The 27,744-nt window shown below is 37.1% G+C and overlaps 1 protein-coding gene across 1 annotated transcript in view; it reads left to right on the forward strand.

The window, feature by feature from the left end:
* The window catches only part of LOC306883404 (fibroblast growth factor 13), a 117,908-nt gene that overhangs the window by 43,437 nt on the left and 46,727 nt on the right, over positions 1–27,744 (forward strand). Inside the window, exon 3 of the mRNA XM_079438633.1 lies at positions 10,857–11,024. Within this exon, the coding sequence (XP_079294759.1) occupies positions 10,857–11,024 (168 nt within the window). The remainder of the gene's footprint in view (positions 1–10,856; positions 11,025–27,744) is intronic.

A 27,744-nucleotide genomic window follows, 5' to 3' on the forward strand; every position in this document is an offset into this window, starting at 1 on the left:
TCATTATATATAGGATGGCAGTCAGTTGGCTGTTTTGTTGCAAACCTCATAATTATACAGAAGCGCAGCTGTGCAGGCCTGTAGTATTAAATGTGTTCAGCCATGTGAGTCCTGTGTTTATGTTGTTACCTTAAATCCAAGGGCAGGTCGGCAGGTTTCCATCCAGAGGGGAATACGTTCTGCTCTCTACATACCTACACACACAGTGAGCCAGAGAGAGAGCCTGCTTGACAGTGATGGACTGTACTTTGTCGTCTCCTGTGAAGAGGAGTCTTGTTGAATGAGATCTTGAGGTGGAAAGCAGTAAGTCAGTCCGTGTGGCCTCTCCTCGCGCTGCCATCTTTAAATGCAGCCCATCCATATTCTCCCTCACAGGGGGCACTCACACTAGAGCACTTCTGCCTGTCAGTATGTTGGGTTTAAGATTCACTGTGCATGGATGAAAAATGGTAACAATTTGTTGCACTACTTGAGATTACTCTGCTGGAGATAAGATGTTCAATATCACATTTAGATATTATTAGGAATGAACGGATAAGTATTGAGGATTAAAACAAATAATATGCATTAGTGGTGGGCGATATACTGGTAGACACGATTAACAGGTAGAAATTTGTCAACTGGTAGAGTAAGACACTCACGTGACGTTACTGTGCCACGTGGTCGCAAAAATGTGTCATTTGCACAAGCATTGCAATTTAAAAATAAGTCATAATTTCTCTATATGTGTGCGCTGAGAGAGCTGTCAGAGCTGCTCTGCTTTATAGGCCTTGAATGATTAAATACACACACTTGTATAAGTCAAAATGCTTGTCTTTGGAAGTATTCTCGTAAACACAGTAAGTTAGGTCTTAAATGAAAGCAAACAACTGAGAAAGGAAACATGTATAACAGTATATTGTATCCAGGCAGCTCTTAAAGTGACAGCAGTCTAATATTCCTGCTGTCTGTCATTCATGTTAATCAAACACCAAAAGAAAGAAAATCTCTCACTACTATACAATGTATGTAGCATTTCTTATTTGTTTGTTCTACTGTAGTTTTTTTGTCCCATTGCTTGTGATTAGGCCCAGTTTCTTATTCATATTTAATCACTGACCGTTTACTTGTCTTCAGTGGGATTGGTTTCTTTAATTTTTTAATTTATTTTAATTTGGGCTAGTTTTAGTTTTTTGTGATATGGAAACTGGTGACAATAATTCTGAAATTTCTATGGTATCAAAGTTTTGATGTCATAAAGACCTTATTTAAAGCAATATAGTTACCATCATGAAATAAAATTGCTCATATCATGATACAAGATTTTGGTCATATCGCCCACCCCTAACACACATACAAGTTTTTTAAAGTGATAAGGGATCTTATTTAGAAACTGAAATGTGAAAAACATAGTTAAAATGAACTGTTTTAGCCAGTTATTGTGTAGGATATAAACATTTAGTCCCTTCACTCATCATAACATCATAAAGTATTATCATAATTTTTCCAGATTTTTGATCACCCAACTTCTCCATATAAGTTGTTCTGGTCCACCAGCTTTTCTAAACAAGCGCATGCTGGTCTTGTCAGATGGTGTTTATGTGTGAGGATGTGTACTTTTAGTTTCTGCAGTGTTCAGAGTATGAGAATCACAGTCAGATGTCATGCTAGACAGCCACAGGGCCTCCAGGCGATAGAGAGATTCAGTCCACTTCAGCATTTAATCCAGTCCACCTTCAGCGAGTCCTACGAGAGCTATGAGGATTGTGTTACTGAGTTACTGTATAATGAGAGTGTAAATACCTCAAGAACTAATTAGACTTTGTGGTTCTTAATGTAATCAACCCTACTGTGACCTGTCTTTGTGCTTTCAACGAAGAACATGATTTTGTTCTGTTGTATTAAACAGCATCTCTTGCTTAAACTCTCTAAATACAAATTAAAGCAAACTTGCCACCCTGCTTTCATTAAGACCTAAGGGAGTGTATTTATATTAAAGCTTGTACGCCAAGGTGACTCATGATGATAAATGAATGTGGGCAGGCGTAAGGTCACCCTTTGAAAGCATATCAGCACCTTTACGTTTGCATTTAAATTAGGAGTATCTCCACATCTAAATTAATTTTAAAGCCTCTGAAGAAAAGTGAGGTCAGTCCAGAGAACCAACACCAAACCATAATTATTAAGTCACAAATGGGATGTGTCTGATGTTCTCTTGCTCTGCTGATTGAATATTTGTTGTGATTCATTTTTGTGTTCACAGCAGTGGCAGTGAATTAACTACATGGATTGCCGGCGGTGAACTGGCATTAGAATATTTTAATTTATTGTCAAGTCAAGTCACCTTTATTTATATAGCGCTTTTAACAATGTAAATTGTGTCAAAGCAACTGCACAATATCAAAAAAGGAAAATAGTGTGTCAATAATGTAAAATGAAAAGATAAAAAAAAGATTGTGTCCTTGATTATAAATTCATCCTTATTTGCAAAATTGATTCAGTCAAAGCTTGTGTTCCCAAAGTTACGGGAAATATGGAAATATCCTAGAATGTTAAAGTTGTATTTTCAGACTGGAAAAGTATTTGTGTATTGTTTTGGGTTATGATTTTTTTTTTTTTTTTTTTTTACTCTTATGCTCATCAAAGCTGCATTTATTTGATAAAAAATACAGTAAATGTTGAATTACAATTTAAAATAACTTTGCTGTTTTAAAGTATTTTAAAATGGTACGGTAATTCAATCCTGTGATGACAAAGCTGAATTTTCAGCATCATTACTCCAGTCTTCAGTGTTACATGATCCTTCAGAAATCATTCTAATATGCTAATTTGCTACTTTTTTTTTTTTTTTTCGGTGTTGAAAACAGTTCTGCTGCTTCATATATTTGTGGAAACTGTGATACAAGATTCTTTGACGAATAGAAAGTTTAAAAGACAGCATTTATTCGAAATAGAAATCTTTTGTAACAATATAAATGTTTTTAATGTCACTTTTAAACAACCCAATGTGCCTTAGATGAATAAAAGTTATAGTTTCTTTTTATAAAATCTTATTGACCCCAAACCTTTGAACATTAGTGCATATTTAATAAATATATAAAAAATTAAGTCTATAGTCATACAGATATTGCTATAATAATTACTGAATATATATTTTAGTATGTGTGCAAGTATGTATACAAAGTTACTCTCCACTTAGATACTGATTTAGTGTGGAGTAAAAATTATTTTTGAGTTGAGTTCTTTCAATGAATCTTTTGAACCGCTTCAAACTGATGTTGTTCTGCTCCTCGTGACTGCTGGTGTTCTTATTACATGTTTGCTGTTGCAATCATCTTCACGCTTGTTTCTATTTTAAATTGAACCTGGAGGTGTAACTTTTCCTCCGCATGAGTCATGTAGGTGTGACAGACCAATTTTGCATTGTTCTATTCATTGTTTGGCAACAAAACAATATACAAATTTAGTTTATAATCAACATGTTTGTACATGTCAGAAATAAAATATATATATATATATATATATATATATATATATATATATATATATATATATATATATATATATATATATATATATATATATATATATATATATGCTTTAGTGACAGGTCTGTGACTCATTTTACCCCATCCATCTTGCTTTTATGGACCTGTGACGCAAATTCACTTGGCCATTTACAGCAAATTTGTCTTTGGAGACGGCGGGGGGTCATAAAAGCCCGTTCAGGGTGCCCTCTGATTAGCTGTTAGTCACTGGCTGAATGGGCTGGGAGGAGCTGAGCCTGTCTGTGTGTGTTTGACGGAGGCGCTGGAAGAATCAGGCATGGCCTGTGCGTCATAGCTGTTTGTTCCTGTGGGAGGGAGGCATCAGGTGGTTTGTGGTGTGTTTAATGGGCTGATGTGACAGGGAGGTGGGGGTGATGATGAAGGGTGTGAGATGACTCCGTTACACTCTCATGTGTTCCTGAGTTAGAGGGTGTGGGGTGTTGCTTGGATGAGGACACGTGATAGGAAAGTGTTTTGTGGGGTTAGTTAAAAGGGTTTTTGATGATTATTAAAGCATAAATGTTCTGACAGCATTTATAATCAGAATGTTGCTTGGCTCAATATGGTCATTAGACATCTTAAATTTGAACTCTTTTTATATATGTGCAACTTTAGAGCTGTAGAAATTTGCATTTATTATAATGCAAATGTTTAAATTGACTTAATTAATCTGATAATTTGCAGTAGCAGCAGTATTTGTATCAGTGATTTGGCCTTCATTCATAGTACAGTACTTAGTAAAGAGATGGCATTAAAAAAATAAAATATCTAATATATTTTAAATAAATTATGTTTTTATGTTTTTTCATTAAGGTGAATCATTACATTAATTAAGAGTGGAAAGCTTTATGATTATAATTTTAATGTTATGTCATTAATGATTACAGTAATTATAGAAACCTGTGTGATTTTTAACAGTGAGTTTAAATACGTTACCTTATAAACCTGGAAAAAAAATTCAATTTATAAATTATGTAAATTATTAAAAGTGAATTTGCACTGTTTGTTTGTGTTGTGCTGTTATAACCACAATAAAATTCAAACAAATAAGAAAATATATATTTTATTATTTTTTAAACCACTTTTACACATCTAAAGTTGTTTAGATGTTTTTAACACATTGATATTCTACATTTCGGTGTCATATTTGAATGATAATGAGCTCACGTTGAAATTACAGCTTGTATTGTGAATCTGGCATCTGGCATTCTTAATGAATCTCAAACTGTTATTTAAGACATAAGATTTAAGAACTATTTACCAAGTCTCAGATGAAAAAAAACTAAAAACGTTTTGTTTTAAAGCTGTACTTATCGGATTTAAATTGAGTTATAAAATCAGTCAAATCATTAGAAAGAACCCCTACTTTGAAACTAGCCTTTTTCTCCTTCTGCAGACTGTTGACTGCTCTCAGGCATTTGAAGCTATGGAAAATATGGATTCTGTCTTTAAGTAGAGAATAAAAGAGGTTTACTGATGTAAAGAAAAGCTCAATTTCACCACAGCTTACAGAGCTTCAGAATGACACAGCAATACAATTGAAATCCATTTCCTCAAGGCTGCAGAACTTAGAAGAAGATCCCAAGAGACCGGAAAGTAGTCTTGACTCAGATACACATGATATTTAAAGTGCTGGTATTTTAAGCGCACGCTCCCCCAGGGCTGCTGGAGCAGCTGATGGCGATGTTCGTTTCCATCAGACGGTTAACTGGCATTTCGTGCAAAATGAGAGTGCTTGAAATGGCTTCTGACTTCCCCCCCATTTGAATTGTACAAACTGAGACAGTCCACCTCTAAATCTGTCTCGCTGCTAAACTTCGTGACCTCAATCTGCAGCGAGCTCTCGGCCTAAATGTTCAAACCACGGCAGGGTCATAATTCAGAGCTGTTGATAGCGTCAGTCCTGTCCTTGAAGCCTTTGTGCATCGAGGCTCTTGTAAATTAACTGTAACCCATGTACACTTCTGGGGTATTATGGATTAAGCCATCACCAATCATTTGGTTTTTGACTTTTATTGCCTCCCTTGATTAAGGGTCATTTTGCATCCAACTTGTGACACATGATACCTTCAACTCAGGTGGACAAGGAGATGTAAACAGCGGAAGGTTATGCACTCTGTCATTAAATCCTTTCTCCCATCAAGTTCCTCTCTGGAGTGTATGCGACTGGCTTTCAGCACCATGGACAGGGACATTCATCATCACGGGGCTGATGTGGTGGCAGACACATGAGCTGTAGATCATATCTCATCACCCCACGGGCTGACAGCTCATTTTGAAGGCCCAGCTGATAGGGAGGGCGGAGCTACGACAGGCTGCATATCCTTCAGGCGTCCTGCGACCCCTCCGTGCACTTCCTATCACGGTTTGGCACGTCGTGCCGCTCTAAGTCGTAAAGAGCTCTTTTAGCACGGTCCAGTCCTAAATATGCCCCTCGTTTTAATTGAGGTTTATGGGGCTGCTGTTAACATGGCTATTAATAACCATTGATGGACTAAGACCTTCAAAGTGCATTGGAGACAAAAGGAGACTGTGTTCTGGAGGGAATAATGGACTGTTCCCCTTCAGGTTGTGTAAATGGAAAGAACCTAAAGTCTAGAGGCAGTGCATAATTATGAGAACCTGGCACAATGTGCCCTTGAAGTAAGAATCTTTCTTCATACACACTGTATTTATTAATAAAAAATAATTACATATTAAATATATTATTATTATTATTATTATAAAATTGTATACACACACATACACACACACACACACACATATATATATATATATATATATTAGGGGTGGCACGGTACATGTATTCGTACCGAACCGTCACGGTACGGGCATCTCGGTTCGGTGCATGAGGCCTTACAACGAATACAGGCAATTCACCCTCAATCCAGAAGGGGGAGCCTGCAGCAATGGAACGCTGTTTGATAACCGCCAGCAGAACAGCGAATGCCGTGAGTTGCGCTCTTGAAAACAAAGCCCACTAAACAGTGACCATGTGCTGATTCTGAACGCGTCTCTCACATTGACTGACAAAGAAGTATACTTTAAAGGCTTGTGCACTCAACTGTTTGCAAAATGGAGCTTTGTGCTCGTGTATCCTACCTCTCTCATTTGGCACAAATACAAATATTCCATAATAATTCCATATTTGCGATGTATCGTATCTGAATGCTAAACTATTATTTATGTAAATTATAGGCTTTGTACTTAAGTCGCATTCTCCAACGGTGACACAGAGGCTGGTGTGCTGATGTTTGTATTTTATTTTGATAAAGTACCAACTTTAGCCATGCTGGAACGGATGTGTTTTGTGTGTGTGTGTGTGAGACGCGATCACTTCAACTGTTTCCTTATACCAGCAGAATCAAATTTAAACACTTATCATCTTAATAATGCATCACTGTATAAAGGTCTGCTTTTATTTGTGTACACTCACAATGAAAACAAAACCATTTGAGTTTCCTTTCTGTGAACAAATTAAGCCTGTCACAAAAATGAACTGAAACTCAGCATAGGCTATGTTACGTGTCGCATTGTATTTATCTGTTAACTAAATCAAAAATATTTCAAGAATTTATTCCTTGTATGTATATATGTACTGCAGATTATATATATATATATATAATGTAATATAATATTTAGTATTACTACTGTACTAACTTACTCTCTGTCCAAAATAAATGAAAAGAAACCGAGCATAGTAGATTTGTTGTTTTTTTCCTGTTGTACCGAAATCGTATCGAACCGTGACCCCCGAACCGAGGTACGTACCGAACCGTGACATCTGTGTAATATAAATATAAAAGGGGTGGAACCGGTTCGCGGAAAAAAATCAAACTGTACGGTTCGCCACACACACGCGCTATAGGACCGCGGTTCAACTTAAATCTGACAACGCATCTGCAATATGGTTTGTTATAAATAACACCTTCAAAAAAAACAGGGTTCGGCTAATGTATGCTTCTGTTCATGGATGCGCATTCTGGCTTCCCAGTACATTACAACAGCGACAAAAAAAAAAAAGAAAAAAAAAGGTGGACAAACTATTCACTCTTGTTCAATGCGAGTGCCGTATGCTGGAATATGAGCATTTATTCCGTCATCACCCTGGTGCTGAGAGCGCGCACAGGTGAGACCTGAACAGTACACGTTGGTATCTGTGTTTAAACTAAACTCATGTAATCTTAAACATTTAAGAGGCAGAGGATGCGAGCTCGCGCACACAGTGAGAAGATTTGTGTGATTAATCTTTATTTATACAGTCAAATATGCAATGCTGTTTTACATTTGATTACTTTATTCAATTTCTGTACCTAAAAACTAATCCTGTAGACCTACCTAAAATAACCCTGAAAATCACTGTTTATTTTATTTGTATCTTTACTCTATTGTATTTATTTGTGCTGTTGCTTGTAGTTAGATTATTCTTATTTTCTTTTTTTATTTGACAGTATAATTTTTCCCTAAACATACCGAACCGTAACTCTAAAACCATGATACAAACCGAACCGTGAAAAAGTTGAACCATTCCACCGCTAATATAAAATATAATGAAATAATTATTATTATATATATTAGTTCATTATATTTTTAGTTGTTTTATTTTATTGTTTTTATTTAATTATTTATCATTTTAAAATTATTTAATAATAATATGTATTATTATTATATGAATTATTTAATAATAATAATAATAATAAATATTATTATTATTAGAAGGATTTTATTCCAATATTCTCATACAGAAACATTATTTATTTATTTATTTTGTTATTTATTTTATTTTATTCCAGCATTATCATACAAAAAACATTTACACTTTTTTTAAAAGTGTCTTGTGTTGTTCAAGTTTACAATTATTTAATATTAATTCTGTAAGTTTGATCAACTATTTGACAATGAAAATCTTTTACATTTTAGATATTGTCAATACATTTTACATACTTTTAGATATTGTCAATAATGTTGACTAAATTGTTTTCCACTTGTCCATAAAGATAATTGTCTTAATAATTGTGCCAGTCCTCATTTAATATAATATTTCTTCATTTCTCTTTTTAGTAATTTTGGCTACAATATAACTAAACTAGGATGGATAAATACTGCAAATATTGACAATTGCAAAGTCAGCATGGTTCAACTTATCGTGAATAGTTAGGTCAAAAAAAGGCCACATAACTGACTTCCTTCACACTTCATTCTCCAGTATAATAGATTTCTGGCTTAAAATAGAAGGTGGCTGTCAGAGCACCAGCACTTAATAGTAAATTGGTCCCCAAGTGTTTCTGTGTGTATTTTAACCTACCAGTGAAGACCATACCTGGAGAAGATGACAGGTCTTCTCTTAACCACCATTCATGTTTTTGTCTTTAATAACATGTCTGAAAGAGAGAGCGAGAGAACGAGCAAGGCACGGGGAAGAGTTTTAATACCCCTGCTGTTAAACACTCTGGCAGTAGTTGTGTTCAAACTCAAATCATGACAATGGAAAAAGGAGATGCTATAAAACAGCAGTGTGAATTCTATTAGTACATTTCATTTCAGGGCGAGGTAGACTGTATACAAGCACCAGGAAATGAAACCCTCTATTAACCTCTCACAGCATGTGCCTGAATTAGTAGTGACCATTAGCCTGCTTGTGTCAATAGAGATTCAGAAGTCAAGGTCAAATAATATCAGAATTACACACTATTTTTTAATGACAGTCCATGCTTTTCCCTCAGAATCCTAACCAGGCAAACCCTGCCCTTGGGTTGTTTTTAGCCTCTTTAAAGCTCTTATGGACATAATCAAAATGAATATTTAAAACAAGAATTATAGAAAAAGATCACAAACTGTTTAGTCGTTGCTTTTTTACAAAGGATTTAGTTGGTCTATTTTTAACTTGTATGAGAGTCCAGCTACATAAGCTCATTATCAGTCCTGGAACAATGGCAGCTGTTCATATGTGAACATTATATTTAAATAATGTCCCATATACAGATTGAGGTGCTAACTCTGTGCATGTGTGATGCAGAAGATGCCTGTGCTGGAAGATGATGCATGCTTTCACTGGATTGACTTTCTCTAGTACTGAAGAAAACACTTTAGAAACAGTCTCTTGATATGTCTTGATCCAGCGCAGTAAGTTTGCATGGGGGCTTTGTCCATTTATGTACTCTTGACCCTGCTCATCACCCTTCTGATATATTGTGTTTCAGATATTTTTGTTTTCCCTTCATGCACCTGAAGTTGCACCAGAACAACCATACAACACTTTAAGTTAAAGAGCTCCAAATCCCCTGCCTGCTCTGATTTACCACCTTAGCCTAGATCCCAGTGCTTAACTAACTGCTGTCATATTGTTTCAATCATTGTGACATAGTGTGTATTAGGTCTGGGCGATATATCTGATGTTATCTTTTCATTATTTTAAAAATTTTGACAATATTGTAATGTATTTCTTGATCTTTGCTTAAAAGCGCCCCCCCCCCCCCCCCCCCCCCCTTTAATCAGAAATAATCAATTCAACGAAAGAGTAATTTTAACTGCATTTTTGCTGTAGTTTATTTTTGCATTAAACTTGATTCTAAATATTTAATGCCAGAAGTAAAATAAAATAATATATATAAAAGTATAAAAATCATGGCATGTTTTCTACCTTGTTTTTCGCCAAAAATATTATTTAATTATTTCCATTTAATATTCACCTATAAATACAGTAGTCATAAAGACAGCAACATTTACCTACATATATTTTTACCAAAACATTTTCATGCAATAAAATTGCCACTGAGAATATTTATACAATATTTCATACACACATGAACACATAAATTATTTGAAGTAGACTATTTGAACCAATTTACTTAAATTCAACTTTACAACTCTTTAAATCTGTCACTATTAATTATTAACACAATGTGCGACAAGGAATAATTGTGAAATTATTCAGATTATTTATTATTATATTTATATATATATATATATATATATATATATATATTAAATGTCCGTTAAAATTATCATGATATGCACATTAATGTAATTAAACAATTTTATACAGTATTATTGTAAATATTTGATGTATCGCCCAGTCCTACTGTGTATTATGCTTTTCTTTGTCTCTTACCTTCTCTTCTTCTCTTTCTTCTGTATATCAAGCTATTATGTGTTCTGCTAATCTTGTTACTGTTGTTGCTTATTATTATTATTATGACCTTGTTGTTGTCATTTATACTTTGTCTCTTTTCTTTGCGTATTTCTTTCATTGTGTTGAATTAGTTCTGTTGCTTTGAGCGCTCTCTCCCTTTCTAACCCTGCGTTCATTTTGTTATGGCCCGACCGCAGTCCAGGATGATGCTGCCCCAGGTACCCAGGAGTACATTATGTTGCGGCAGGATTCCATCCATTCTGCGGATATAAGGGGTAAAGGCTCCCCTTTTCGTGCTAAGTGTCATGAAATCTTCTGCTGCACACTGAAGCAAGTCACCCTCAAAGAAAGCTCAGAATCTGAAGGTTTGTGTGTAACACATCTGTGTTTTTCTTTACTTTACTGATGCTTTTGTATCTTTTACTTAAGTTTAAGTTTCATTTTTGTTTTTTACCTTTTCTTAAAAGCATCTAGCTTGTGCATTTTCTGTTCCTGATGTGTGTCTTGTAGATACTGCTTGAAGCCTGCGATGTTGAATGCCCTAAGGACACACTCTCCTTTGTGTGTGTGTGTGTGTGTGTGTGTGTCTGTGCTGAATGCAGACCTGTGCTCATGATTCTTCAGATCTGTATTCACCAGTGATTACCTGATGATGTCACTCTGCCTCAGCTGAGGCTCCATACTTACATTTAGAGGCACAAATCAGGGATCTACACACACATATTTTACCATTAATGTTTTCCAGGTAACTTGACAGGCAACATTAAACAACAGCAGCCCTTAAAAACAAACAAACAATTATTAATAATACTTTAAAATAACTTCAATTAGCCATAAATTATACTTTCAAATGTGTTAAAAAAACAACTTTTTTAACTATAAAATTAATAGAAATTTGAATGGATTTTAACTAATGATGTTATGTATTGCATTATATAAAATTATAACAATATCATATATTATTTTGTAAATGTTTTTAATGAAAGTTATTTCACATTTTTTTGAGTGTCTAAATGCTGTAAATTACAAATGAAATGACATGAAATCCATATTTTAGTCATGAAAGTTGCAAAGTCATGATGTCTGCATGACTAATTTCTATACTAAAAAAATTGGCCTAAATGTACACTTTGATATAGGAAGAAGGAAGCATCTAGACAAGTGTAATAATATGGTAGTCTTAAAGGCCCTAAAACTTGATTGTTTATCAGTAGCCATGTGTTTTGATCAGGTGTACTTGTACGACTAAATACATTTTTACATTGACACTAGTTTTTAAATGACATACTTTAGTGTAGAGCCCTGTAAATACAAAACATCCACACAATAAAGTCTGCCTTATATTGCAGCCCCTTGATCACTAACCCTTTCATTTGATTGAGTGAGTGGATGATGATGATGATGATTGACAAGCATGCCCTACTTCCTTCTATAGATCAAACTACTCCACCCATTTACCATAAGCCCCTCCCCTTTATAATACTGCTCGTCTCTTACTGCCTCTTACCTCTGTACCTCTTTGTTCTCTTCTCTTTAGCCCTTCAATCATTTTCAGACATCCCTCTCCTCACACATTCATTAAAAGAATATCTGTTTAACTGCTGCCCATCTGTTTCACAAATGATAATGTTTCTACTTTCTAAGGGCTAGCTTGGACCATCTCTGTCTTTCTTTGTTTTTCTTTGTCTGGCTCCTGTCAGGTGTTTTCAGATGCATGGGGTCCTGCATGCGGCTGAATGCTGTTTTGTCTTTATGTTGAGGGGATCTTGTAGAGTACTACGATTGTCCAAACATGTTGTAAATGTGATTGTGAAGTGTTTTTCTTTTCAGACTCTCAGATCACTGGGTAAGCCATCAGCAGTCACCTCAAGCCTAAATAAATAAAGTTAAACACAAATGCGCTCATCTCTGCCACTGTGCTGGATGACATATGAATTGTTCACGCATCGCTGGAATGCAGCTCTAGATTGATGGATCATTTAGTTGTCATAGATACAGTGACATTGCTGCTGACAAACATGTGCCTAATCAATTATTCAGTAATGGCTTATATTCACGGTCATTACTACCTCATTTCTGCGTCTTATAGAGTTGTAGAGAGTCTCTGAGGAGTGCAGGGAATATTTTCCATGTCTGTTTGTGGTAAATTTTTATCTGTCTGTATCATGCTGCAAACAAGAGGACACGGGTGAGAGAGGAGGGGAAGGCTTATAAAGAGATAGACTGGAGTACTGCAGATCTATTATTCAGTCTGACTGAAGCTCTGCTTGGACGTGACTGAATTTGCAAAGAAAGTCATTGGTTTCTTATGAAACGTGTTCATAAGCAGCATTCTGTCAAGGGTGAAGGGAATCATTCACCTTAAAATGAAAAACCTTAAAATTCTGTCATCATTTACTCACCCTCATGTCGTTCTGAATGCTTTCTTTCCTCAGTGAAACAAAAAAGGAGATGTTAAGCATAAAGTTCACACTGTTCTTTTCCATACAGTGAAAGTGATGGGGAACAGAGACTGTTAAATGGATTGTTCACCCAAAAATGAAAATTCTGTCATTACTCACCCTCATGTCATTCCAAACCCAAGACCTTCGTTCATCTTCGGAACACACATTAAGATATTTTTGATGAAATCCAAGAGCTTTCTGACCCTGCATAGACAGCAATGCAACTACCATGTTCACCACTGATGTCACATGGACAATTTTAACGATGTCCTTACTACCTTTCTGGGCCTTGAACACGTCAGTTGCATTGCTGTCTATACAGGGCCAGAAAGCTCTCGGATTTCATCAAAAAATCTTGATTTGTGTTCCGAAAATGAACAAAGGTGTTACTGGTTTGGAACGACATGAAGGTGTGTAATTAATGACAGAATTTTCATTTTTGGGTGAACTATCCCTTTAATCTTCTAAAATGACACAAAAGTACCATAGAAGTACCAAAAGTTACCAAAATAAATATATTTAAAATAACATTTGGGGAGTCTTTGTTTTTTTTTCTTCAGAATTTCACATTTTTTGTGTTACTTCAGGCAGTGTATTACTTGCTGTTTTTTTTGTTGTTGTTGTTGTTTTGTATTTTTGGTGAGATTTAGCCATTTTTGAGTGGAACTTTATTCCAAATCATATCTTTCTTAAAAACCGTAGCAAAATCTCTACCAAAAGTCTACCATTTCTCAAATCTCACATCATAAATTAAAATGTGGTCTGTGTGTCACAGAAAGCTATCATATGTCTTCAGAAGATGTGGAATATAGTGTACATGTAGTACAAACTACTTTTAAAATGCTTCAAACCTTCAATACCTTGTCACTATATGCTTTCATTGTATGCAAAAGAGCAGCATGAACATCCTGCTAAACCGTTCCTTTTGTAAACCATGGAAAAATACAGGTTTTGAATGACACGAGGGTGAGTAAATAATGACAGAATTTAAATTTTTAGGTGAACTGTCTCTTTAAGAGAGGAAGGACATCTGAACCACTGTGTAGGAGGAAGACATGCTGTTCTGGGATCAGATTGTGTGTCACAGAGACTCAGAGTTAGTTTGGACATGTTTCAGTGATGGAGGGAGCAATGGGTGCAGGTGCTGCTCCTGTAAGCTGAAAATCTGTTACACCACAAATATTATTGTGCACACACACTTTTGATCAGCAGTGGAGTCTATAATCCAAATCCCTGCCACTCCACAAGTGCAGCAGACTCTGTCGCTCTCTCCCTCCTTAACTTCTCCTCTCTGTCTCCTTGTTCTGTTACGCTACTTACCCTCAGCATCCTTTATCTCTTTTGCTTTCTCTTGACAGCTCCAAATTCACCCCCCAATCAATATCTGCCTGATTGTATCAGGCAGACCACTTCGACGTTTCGACCAATCTCTTCTCTATCCTAACATCTTTCTGTATCTCATTTCTTCTTTTCTGTATTTCTCATTCTTACAGTGTGTCCCAAAGACCTGTTTCTTTAACATATTTAAATAGTAACTGCGAACAAGTTGTGCTTTCGTTGTTTATCCTCAAATCTTGATACGCGCTAACATTTGTTATTTACAGGCCAAAGTTCTTCATAACCCACAAGTTTAATATGTCCCTGTCTTCTCTGGAAACTATATATCACACTGATATGTGTGGGTGTGTATATTAACAATTATGATAACTATGATAGAAAGTTGCACACACTTTGAAAAAGAACATTGAAAAGTTTGTGATCAGAAAGATGCTCAAAATCTGTTGTGCTCACGTAGGTTGCATTTATTTGAGCAAAATACAGTAAAAATAGCAATATCGTGAAATCTTACAAATTATTACAGGTTGTTTTGACATTAATGTTGACTCATGATATGATAAGTGCTGATGCATATTCTTTTTTCAGGATTGTTTAAAGAAAGTCCAAAAGAAAAGCATTAATTTTAGATATAAATGAATAGATATAATATAAATATATGTTTCTAATATAAATTTCACTTTTGATAAATTGAAAGCATCCTTGTTGAATAAATACATTTTTTGTATTATCAAATTATTTATCAACAAATTTTTGAACATTAATGTATATTTAATGCTGGGAAGATATCATCTAATTATTTATGTTCTATGTTATTTATACGTTAAAAACAAATTTGGTGGTGGTAATATTAATATATATTTTTTTATTATTATTAATTTAGAAAATCCAAGTAATCCTATATTTTTGTCAGATTTAAGATGTTCTAGTTTTCCTAGATTTTCTATTTTTATTTTTAACTTGATCGGCACAAACCATTTTTATAAAAGAAAGAATGTTTGTTTTGCATTATTTAACACTTTGAGTCATGTTGAAAACAATCTAATGTAAATGTAAAATGCTGTGTTCCAACTCATAGCACCCAACCCTATTAGAGACCATTTGCTCGTCAGGCAGTCATAGTTTCTCAAATTATGTCTATTGTTGTCCATTTATATGGTATTCATCAAACACATAACATATTGCTGTTATAAATCACGACTACGTCCATAACCCTATTTTGAAGAATCTAAAATAATGGCTGGCTTGCTCATTTCACAAACCATGTGTATCAATAAAGCTCTTGGCACATTCATCCACTCTCCCACCTGTGTAAACGGCCTCAGTGCGACTGATGAGCTCTGAAATTACATTACGACTGACCCCCACTTCTCATTTCAGCTGCTGCTCTCAAACTGCATGACTCAACACCGTTATCACTAACCGCACAAGTCTAGCTAGACTCTAATAATGGCGTTTTTGTTTGTTTGTTTCCTCATTTTGTTGCATCACGCTCACGGGATCAGGCTGGGGCTATTTATGCAAATATTTGCGCAAACAGAGAAAGCATGAATAAGTCATGGTTATGTTAATAGATGTGGATTCAGATGGGTGGAGCAGAGTGATGGACCATCTGCACTGCACTCTATTTGAAAGGTGTTTTTAACAGTGCATTTCATATTTTTACATTTGATGTGTAAAAGGTGAGAGCTTTGGGATAGCAGAGGGAATGCAGCTGATCTGACCGGTCATTCAGGTGGCAGTACTGCCATCATCAGAACTTGCTCCAGGACACACAGCCAGCCTTTTAACTGCCGTGAACTGCCAACAGTGTGATGGAGGGCCTCCAGTGCGCCATGCTACTGTCATCTTCAACTGAGCTGGGTTAATAGTGATGTCCCTAGTGAAAAATATATATTGTTTTTAATAAATATGATTTATTTTTTAATAAGTATTATTTCATACTAAAAATACATTTACATATTTATGTACTTAATAAAAATACCCTGCAACTGCACTTTTGGTATACTAAACTGGTATACTTAAAGTCTAAAAACTAATTGTGTGCTTAATGCACTTTAATTGTGTTGAAGTCCAATTAAAGATATACTGAAGTATAGTCTATTTGATTGTGCTAAAGGGAAACTATTGCAAGTATACTTTAGGTACCTTTAAAAATCTTGCATTTCAAGACTGATATTATTCAAATATCATACAATGCTCATCAATAGTGACATTCTGTCAAGGGTGAAGGGCGAATGCTCATCAATAGTGACATTAAAACACAGTTTAGGTTTAATATTTACTTAATATTAGCTAATGTGTAAAGAGCATTTTAGTCTGTAAGCTGTTCATGCTGTACAAATCACACAATGACAGCCTACTGCACATGCATATCGTCAAGAATACATGCTTCTTAGGCAGTTTTTAGATTTGTTTTTGTTTCTAAAAAATATTGAATGTAGCACAATGCAATAGAGCAGAATGCAGTTGTTTTGAAATATGATGACTATTTTTAACTGCACACACTGACTTATAAATGCTTTAGATCTAGATTTTCTGTTTTTAGTTTTGATATTTTTAGCAGCGGTGCTTTAATTTATGGAGCCTTAGGAGTGTCACAAGATGATGGAATCAGTTATCAATTTATTATTACTATAATACAAATAAGTACATTTTCAAATAGACAGATAAATGTAGTTATATGTAACAACAATAAATTGATTTAATTTGTATTTTCATAAATTAGTTACAGTTTAAAAGTGCTTTATGAAACTGGTTGGCTCAAATGTAGGAGGAATCTACATAATTAGAATCAGGTTTGATTTAAAGCAATTTGTAAATGGGTTATAAATGTATTGTTTATTTTTTACATACATTTTTAACCATTAATTATAATTTTATTTGTATGTGCCACTTCTATTAAATAAGGCTCTGCTGCTAAAATGTTAGAACTAAAATCATAAGGAAAATAGATAACTGAATTGACCTCACTAAACAATTGATTGCTAAACGAATAGAAATAGTTGAATATTGTGACCCATTTGTGGTCTTTGTGGACAAATCTATCACTGGGCGGTTCCGGTACCCTAAGGTACAAAAGCTGGAAGTCTTTGTACCTTAATTAACCCTTAAATGGTACATATTACTACCTTAAGTTACATATTAGTACTTTAAAAGTACATATTAAAACCTAAAGTGTACATATTAGTATCTTTTGAAAGGGAACCACCCCAGTGAAAGTTTAGTGTCAGTGTTTGTGAGAGTGCAGATCAGGCTCTGATGGAATGAGGTAAAAATTTTGTGCGAATGTTTGATAAAGAACAGCAAAATATATGAATGGGAGGAAGAGAGCAGGAGTGGACCGGCTCACTGCATGCTTTCAATCCTGCCTGACTCCCCCTCTTTCCTCACACAAAATGCACACAAACACACATGCTTGGTCTTTTCCTCTCGCCCACGCCAGTGTATTCCAGATGCCTGTTTAGACGGGTAGTTATGAGTCATCTCCCCACACGCTCTCACCTATTCTCCTCTTTCATCAACCTGTTTCACACCTCTTCAATCCCTCGCACTCCTGGAGAGCTGAACTGAGAGGTGTACAGTAGGGAACTTCTCTCCTCCGCTCCCTCGCTGAACAGCTCCGCGAAAACTAAAGCGGGATGCTGTAGCGGCGCCACCGTGAGTGGAAATATTCCACCCTGTCAGAGAGGAAATCAATAGGCGAACACTCTACAGCTCCATTTAAAACACATTTGTGCTCTTGCCTAAGCTGTGCTACTTTACAGATGGGTGATGCCCTCATTTTTGTTGAAATGTTTACTGGGAAAGTTGTGTTCTCTCTCTGTTCCAATAGTGCGAATGTGAACGGTGTTGATAGTTGAACCCCATGCCCTCATTCTGTGAAATGGTCCTGTCCCGTGTGCCAGTGGGATGCAGTGGAATAGCTCAATTACATAAGACTCCAGACTTCTCCCAAAGGGCTTCTGGCAGGCTAAAGCCTTGTCGGCACTGATGGAGCATTGTCTCTCCTGCCAGCCCTAGTGAAGGATCTGAGAGTGTTGGGCGGGACAGAAGATGCAGAATTAATGTCTGCCAGCACTCTCTTCCTCACCCACCAGCATACCGATACATAGATAGAGGTGTATTGTGTAAAATGATTCTGTTGGAAAACAGCTCAAATACTAATTGTAAGATGTTGAAGGTTCAATATCGTAACAGCCTGTTTAGCCATGTGTGTAATACTTATTTATTGGCTTACAAGGGATAGTGTTTTTTTTTTTTGTGATGTGACACTGGATCATGAGGGACAATCCCATTGGAGCAACCTTGGGTTAAGTGCATTGCTCAAAGGCACAGTGGTGATAAACCTCCAAGCTCCTTGTGAAGACTCAGCCTCAAACCATACTACTAAATGAATGATCACAAATGTAGTCTCTGATTTAAACATTTTTGGACGATACAGATAAGACAATAATTATTTTCACATTATGGTTGATCATTATTTCATGGCTGATATTAAAATCTTATTGTATATTGTTTTATGTATAAAAAATAAGATACTACAAAAATCAGTTGCTTTAAATGATACATGTAAATTTATGCTCCAGAACATGAGAGTGCACAAACAATTAAATATTGACCAACATCAATAAATAATAAAAAAAAGTTAATACTAACAGATAAACACACTTTCCAATATATACTAACATGGCTTCTGTTATATGTCTGGTTTTCTGTTTCCCCTGTGACCTAGTTTTCCCCATTCTGTTTAATTAGTCATTCAGTGTTGTCTTATCTCATTAGTCTCCTTTGTTTGGTTCATGCTTTATAAGTCCTCAGTTCTAGTCTTTGTCTGTTCTTGTCTATGTAAGTTGATATTATTGCCTGTATTTTGGATTTACTTATTAAAATACCTTTTGTTTGATCTCCATCGTCTTCCTGAAATGGTGCCACCCCAGCCCGTGACAGAAGAACGCATTTTATTCCCTTTTTTTTTCCCCACTCCCTGTCACCATGGATAATCCCAATGTTGCCCTGCTATGCCTGGAGCAGAGGGACCGCTCCCTGGAGACTCACACCAGGGATTTTTTGGAATTGGCGTGCCTAACGCACTATCCAGACCGCTTGCTTTGTGTGTTCTACATCTCTAGCCTCAGCGAGTGGTCTAAGGCACGCCTCCCCGGGAGCGGTACTCGCAACAACTTTGCCGCATGTGTGGAATGGGTGCTGGAGAATAATGGGCTATACTTCTCCGTCTGTCCCGCTGATGAGGACATCTCCAGCCCTACTCCCAAACCAGTGACCAGCCAGCTGTCATCCTGCTGCATGGAGATTTCGCCAGAGCCCACTCCAGATGGAGAGCCTGAGCCTGCCGTGACACATGAGCCAGATCCGAGACCCGCGACTGAGCCAATCGTCACCCCAGAGCCTGAGCCTCAGGAGTGTTCTGACCAAGTGTGTGAGCCAGCAGCATCGTCTGTTCCTGAGGGAGTTTTAGTGGAGATCGAGGGCTTGGAGGGAAGCCCCACCCACACTCCCCCCGCTGAGAGTGAGCTGCCACTGGAAAATATACTGAGGAACTTAAAGACATCTTCGAAAGGGATTTTATAGACTGGTTTGGGGAGTTATTACCCAGCCCTGAATCTCCTGTCTCCTCTGGTTCCGTTCAGCTCAAGTCTTCCTGTGTTCCTTCCCAGCCTCCCTCTCTCACCTCCTCTTAAACGTGTCAGTTCTTCAGCCCAAGTCCCGCTGGTACCTGTCAGCCCCTCAGCTCATCCTCAGTCTGCGCCAGCTGGGCGCTTTGATCCATCGCCTCGGGACTTCCAGCCTCCAGCTCTGCCAAGGTGTGAGGATCCCCTGTCTCCACCTCCAGCCTCTGAGCCCTGGACTCCATTTCGGTCCTCCGAACCATCGGCTGCACCTTGGCTCATAGCTCCCTCGTCTCCACCATGGCCCGTCCTCCCACCTCCCTCCACCGGGCTCCCTCCGGCTCCGCCTTGGTCAGTTGTCGACCATCTGCCGCCTTGGGACTCCACTCCTCTGGCTACGCCTCGTCACTCCGCCCTTCCGGCTCTGTCAGGCTCCTCCTTTCCTTCAGCTCCACCTTCGTCCTCCGTCACTCCGGCTCTACCTTGGCCCTCCGGATCCTCGATGTCACCCTGGCGCACCATCCTGGGCTCCCCTTTCATCGGCTCCATCTCCGTCAGTTGTCCCCAGGCTGTCGTCAAGGCCTTCTCCACCCTGGCTCCTCCCTCCCTCGACTCATCCTGGCTGGTCTCTGGATTTTCATCTGGCTCCTCCTGCTCCTGGCTTCCCCTTGGCTCCTCCCACCCTCCACTCCCCCATGGACTTTTTTTTAGACTTTTTTTTTTTTTCAGCCCCCCTCTTGCTCCACGTCCTCCTCGAGAGTCCCCACCCTCCCTCCTCAGTTTGAATGTTACGGCGCAGGGTCGCGCCTTTCCAGGAGGGGACGAACTGTTATATGTCTGGTTTTCTGTTTCCCCTGTGACCTAGTTTTCCCCATTCTGTTTAATTAGTCATTCAGTTCACCTGTTGTCTTATCTCATTAGTCTCCTTTGTTTGGTTCATGCTTTAAGTCCTCTTTTCTCCCTTAGTCTTTGTCCGTTCTTGTCTATGTAAGTTGATATTATTGCCTGTCTTTTGGACTTATTAAAATACCTTTTGTTTTATCTCCATCGTCTTCCTGAAATTGTGCCTCATCAGCCCGTGACCGCTTCATTCATTTGATTAAAAATAAAGAAAATACAGTAAACTCTGATATCGTGAAATATTAATACAATATAAGTAATGATTTTCTATTTTAATTGTAGAATTTAATTTATTCCTGTAATGCAAAGCTGAATTTTCAGGATCTTTCAGGGTCTTCAGTGTCACATGATCCTTCAGAAATCATTCTAATTGGCTAATTTGGTGTTCAACAACCATTTCTTATTGTTATTAATGTTGAACACAGTTCTGCTGCCTTATATTTTTGTGGAAACAGTGGTACATGTATTTTAGGATTCTCTGAATCGAAAGTTCAAAAATCAGCATTTATTTGTAAAATTCTTTTTAACGTAATTTATGTAATTTTTAAGAATAAAAATCTTACTCACCCCAAACTTTTAAACGGTAGTGTATTAAGTATTACTTTTTTTGTTTTGGAAGTTGTAAAGCCAAATCTTTCCAGATCAGGAAAGTGTTTGCCATTTTTTGTGTGCAGCATGCATCAGTCAGTGAAGGGCTTGTGGGAAATCTGATATTACTACAACTTGTGGACTGAAGCGAGATGACTAGTAAAAAACAGGCCTATGTATGTTAGACACTGAAGTTAAAACAGTTCTTGAATAGGGATGTTTGATGTACTTTGTCTTTTACCATCTCCTTAGACATGCAACATGTCTCTTCCTGTTTTTGTGACACAAAGTACAACGTACGATCTCATTTCTCAGTTGAGACACTTCACTGTCCTCATTTTTATACAAAAAAAACTTTTCTCATAGCTTTTATCAGTTTTGTGGTTCAGAGATACTGTCAGACAGAATATATAGCTAATGGTTAACCCAAGGATATATTTAGTCTCTTTTTGACAATTGAAGCCCTCTAAACAGTCTGCACCTGAATATAGTGCCATTCCCTATAGGTGCTGTAGTTTGTGCACTGCTGTAGGTTAAAGCAATAGGCTCAATGGACCAGTAATGTCTTTACAGAGAGGATGAGATTCAGTGTATTCAACCACTCAAGGCGAGAAGCTATTTATAGCTAATCCTGAAGTGACAGGGAACAGGGGCTAAGACACTGTGCTGGGACACGCATTCAGGGAAGATGCAAGCAAAACAGGGTGGAAAGAGACCATTGCAAAGCATCTCTAATACGTGTGTGCTAGCAGGATACTGACCTACTATCCTGAAGCACATGTTTTCTCCATGGGCTTCATGACTTGTTTACTATGAAATACAGTCGATGTCATGTGTTGCCTTAAATATTTATTGTTCCGGGACTGTACCATTAGGCCATGTAATGAATTACTTAAAGGGTCACTAATGCTAAATGAAACCGCTAAATTGAGTGGTATTGTTCATAATCACCTTCTGAAGGACTGTTAGACATATGCATGATTAAAAAACATACAAAATGTTAAATAAATATTTACAGAAGGTACAGAAAGGTACAAAATTTGTCACTGGGGTGGTAAACTTTCAAAAGGTACTAACGTATGCCACTATAGGTACTCTTTAAGTTACTAATTTGATTATTTATAATGTATCTAAGATTTATACAATCACCGGAAAAAGCAGAATAAAGCTGAATAAATAAGCTTTCCGTTGATGTATGGTTTGTTAGTATAGGACAGTATTTGGCCGAGAGATACAACTATTTGAAAATCTGGAATCTGAGGGTGCAAAAAAATCTAAATATTGAGAAAAGTGCCTTTAAAGTTGTTCAAATTAAGTCCTTAGCAATGCATATTACTAATCAAAAATTAAGGTTTGATATATTTACAGTAGGAAACATCTTCATGGAACATGATCTTTACTTAATATTCTTATGATTTTTGGCATAAAAGAAAAATCTATAATTTGGACCATACTATGTATTGTTGGCTATTGCTACAAATATACCCATGTGACTTAAGACTGGTTTTGTGGTCCAGGGTTCTAGTTTTTTTTATTTTTATAAAGCACATTTAAAATAGTCACAAGACTGAACAAAGTGCTGTACAACATAATGATCAAAGATAAAAACACATTCAAACAGCATAAATTTGAAAAGCTAAAGAAAAAGAGATTTAAAAACCGATAAAGATGGAGCAGCTCTAAAGGTGTGCTGGCAGGCTGTTCCACAATCTAGGGCCCATTACCGAAAAAGCTCTATCTCCTCTGCGTTTCAGCCTTGTGGAAGGGAACCATAAGTAGGTTTTGATTACCAGATCTTAAATCTCTGGTAGCGTTGTAAGGATGCAGCAATTCCGAGAAGTAATGCGGGGCAAGGTTGTGTTAACATTTATAAACAAATAGGAGGATTTAAAATTTATCCTAAAATGAACTGGGAGCCAGTGAAGAGCTCGCAAAAATGGGGTGGCAGGATCATATTTGCGGCCTTTCTTAAGAAATTTGGCTGCTGCGTTTTGGACCAATTGTAAACGAGCTACTTGGGACTTTGAGATGCCACAATACAGAGTAGCAATAGTCCATTCAAGAGGAAATAAACATGTGAACAGCTGTCTCAAGAGGTTTTTCAGGCAGAAAATGTTTGATTTTAGAAAGTAAGCGGAGCTGAAAAAAGCTAGAAGCAACAACCGAGACATGTTTCTCTAGAGTGAGCCGACTGTCTAAGAGAACACCAAGGTTCCTAACACATTTTGATTGGCTATGCAAGGTCGAGTTGTAAAATCTGAAATTGTCTGATGGGCTAAAGACAATAACCTCAGTCTTTTAAGGTTAAAAAGTTAATAGCCGACCAATGCTTTACCTCATCAAGATATGTAAATAGGGATTTAATAGCTGAAGGATCGTTTCTTTTTATAGTCAGATAGATCTGGGTATCATCGACATAGAAATGAAAAGATACACCATACCTTCACATATCATGTTTGTTTAGAGTAAAAGGCAAAGTGAAAGAAAGTTGCGCACATAAACCCGAATAGGGCTCAGGTGCAGGACAAAAAAAATAATTATAGTAAAGGAACAAACGTAATGTCCGCACACTGAATTGACTGCTCCATTTCTTCTATTCTCCTTCTCTTTTCTCTTTCTTGTCGTGTGGGAGTAGGTTTACACCCACACAGTGATTAAACGGGTTTAATTGGCATGATCACCTGTTACTTATAAGGTGTTAAGTGTTGTACCTCAGTTTGTTATCTGTGCCTGACGAAGACCTGATGGTCGAAACATTGCAATAAAGGAATTTTTATGGAGCAGTCAATTCAGTGTGCGGACATTACGTTTGTTCCTTTACTATGTTTAGAGTAAAACACATGAAGAAGATTAAACAGTTTGGTATCATTTAGTCCAGGGTGGCACCGTGTTTCCATCTTGATGCATAAACAATGTGTTGGTTGCGCTAGCAGTAACTTGAATCAGAATGCAGGACACGGGAGTGCAGGTTATCACAAAACCAAATCAGATTTGTGGGTGAAAGATTGAGGAGGGCAAGGGAAGAATAAATGAACTGCTAGGATGCAAAGGCCGAAACGGAGCATGGGAGAGAATAGCCACGTGCCTGTGAGTGATGATAATGCTGTAACACGCCTGAGGCTGAGTCGGCAATACTCATATGTATAGACACCCACACACACGCATGCTCTGTTCATACTGTCACTGATGTCTGCTGCAGCGATATATGATCAGATCTTGTTGCATGCGTGTAAATGGCAAAAACACTGAGCAAATCACATTTTTCCACATCCGATTTAAGCCACTTTCATATGTTGTTTGATACTTATCTAATATCTGGTCATCTGACCCAAGTCTGCAGTCTTATATCGGATTGTCCTCTTATTTCACAATATTATGTCATTAATATCCGCTGTAACATAATATTTGTTTACAGTATATCTGTGCATGTGCTAGTAATTCTAGAGCTATGAGATGTGAAACGGAAATGTCAAGCATGCATTTTAACAATGCTACAGTAGATAGTACTCTTCTTAGAAAGGCTTAGTCTGTTCTCATGCAGAATTATATATCATATCACAACTTTATTGTAGTTAACTTTACTAATTATTTATTAGTTTTAATATATGCATATATATATATATGTATGTACAGTATACTCTAACATTAGCATTCTATTTCGGTTCTATTCTTTTTATTTATAAAAATCCCAAAAAATAATGATCAAATACAAACGATCAAACATCTGTCATCACTCTAGCAATAACTTTGTGTTTGCATAGTTTTTATATAGTTAAAGAAACTAGATTATATATAATATATAAAATGTTAATAGAAACTTGACTCCCTAATACTACAGTAGCTCTCTCTCTTATTCTTTTTATTATATATATATATATATATATATATATATATGTATGTATGTAATAACCAGTTATTAGATTTAGGGGCAATTACTTTTTCATGTAGGGCCAGGCAGGTTTGGACGGCTTTTTTTCCCTTAATAAATGAAATTGTAACATGGCGAACAAGACGTGAGGCATGCGGATCCATGTGCAAGCTTTTATTAATAGACATGGTCAAAAACACAGGCAGGGTCGAACAAATGACAAACAGGTATATTGAGGGCAAGACAGATGAGTACTCAAGTTAACAGGTGTGGTCTTCGATCGGCGAACAATATCCAGAGGGCTTGACAAGAGAGGTAATCCAGGTACACGAGCAATGGTCCAGGCAGGGGCAAACAGAGTCCAAATGGAAGGCAAAGGATTAATCCAAGATACAAGGCAGAAGATCAGGAACCAGACAACAAGGCAACACGAAAAGACTAGACTTAAACTAAAATAAGAAACGGAAACTAGGAATGGCTCCGTAAAGCAGCTAACACTCAGAGAGTGATAAATGCAGAACAATACAGGAGACTGAACACAAAAACAACCACGGAAAGGCTTGGCAAGTAGCTAACACTAGGAGAGTGCTAGACAATACTCAGCGATCTATGAAAGGAAGTCCATGGTTTAAGTAGGGTGTGTGATTGTGGGATAATTCTCAGGTCTGAGCGTGTGCTCGTGAAATGGCTGTGTGATTCAGTGCATTCAGCTGTGTCTGTGCAATCAGTGCAATCTGCTGTGTGTGTGTCATCAGTGCAATGGATGATGGGAAATGCAGTCCAGTGTGATGTGTGGTGTGAGAGTCAATATGATGGAGAGGCGACCTCTTGTGGCAGTTGGACGGAAGGATTTGTGACAGAAATCATTATTTAAAAACTGTATTTTCTATTTGCTTGGGTTATCTTTGTGTAATATTAAAATTTATTTGATAATCTGAATTATTCAGGAAGAAAACAAGGAAGGGGATCCTTTTGGAAGCAGCCATTTGATCCCATTTAAAAACATCTGCCATAACAAGCAGATTATGAAACCGAAAATGAAACCGCATTCATTTTCTTTATATTGAAAATGAATGCGGAATGGGGCTATAAAGCTCCAAAATGGAAGTATCACAAGTCATATCAACTAACATTTTCTTTATGGTGCTTTTGAATCTTTTTTGAATCTTTTTTTAATTTGTCGTAATTACATGGAGAAGAGTAACCAGCTTCAGATTTCTTCTTTTATGTGCCACAGAAGAAAAAATGTCATACGGTTTTGGGACAACATGAGAGTGAATAACTGATATCAAAATGTATCATGTTTGGCTGACCTATCCCTTTAATTTTGCACCCATCTTGACAGTATCTTAACAGACTACATTACGTAGTCTGTGTCTAACAGAGGTGTTAGAATGTGGGCCATGCGTGTGCGCTCTCTTCCCTCCTACCCCCTCCGTCAGACATGAAAGCATGCGTCCGTTCAGACGCATGCTTCGGATGATGTAATATGCAGAAATCAAGCGTCATCGGCGTCGTAGGACCCAGCATACAAAAGGCAGCGCTGATGATGCAGCCAGCGCTAATCTCAGCGCTAACACTGATAAAGGCCTGTTTAATGCTATCCCTCTGGCAGTGGCCGCATGCTTTATCAGCTGATTAGCGGGGACCGCTGGATAACTCTGTAAGCTTTGTGTGATGATCTGCACTTAAGCCTCACTGATTTTATAGCAGCGTGAGTCCGACTCCTTCTGCAGTGTGTGCTTGTTTTGGCAGATGTTTTTAAATGGGATCAAATGGCTGCTTCCAAAAGGATGCCCAATCCACAGTGGTTACGGAAGTAAATCATGGTAATGTAATACTTGGGAATAGGCTATAATCGCTTGAACTTGTCCCTCGGTCATTGCAGGAGCTCAGCGTAATCTCAGAATCATATTCAGACTTATTACATGGCTTTCCAAAATGCTTGATTCTGGTTGATCAGTTGTAGCGTCTAGCAGACAAATATTTGTGTATTATGACTGTTAATCTATGTAATGACCGCCGCTCCAGGCAACAGATTTTAGCATAGCTATGCCAGTGTTAACCTCTCCACCATAGTCTATTTCTTTTTACATCAAATATTTCCAGTTCAAATGTCCATTTATTTTATTTTTTACCTATTTAGTAGCTGCATAATAAACCCCTGATCTCACTATTTGGATTTATTTGTGATAATGACCGAATGACTACACATTCTCTATTATTTAGCACACTAGTCGTTATTTTTTTTTTTTATTGTGTGTTGTTTATTATAATTATTATTTAACCTCTTGTAGTTCCAGACTCCAGAATGTCATAA

The sequence above is a fragment of the Barbus barbus genome (assembly GCF_936440315.1).
Source record: "Barbus barbus genome assembly, chromosome: 17".
NCBI lineage: Eukaryota > Metazoa > Chordata > Actinopteri > Cypriniformes > Cyprinidae > Barbus > Barbus barbus.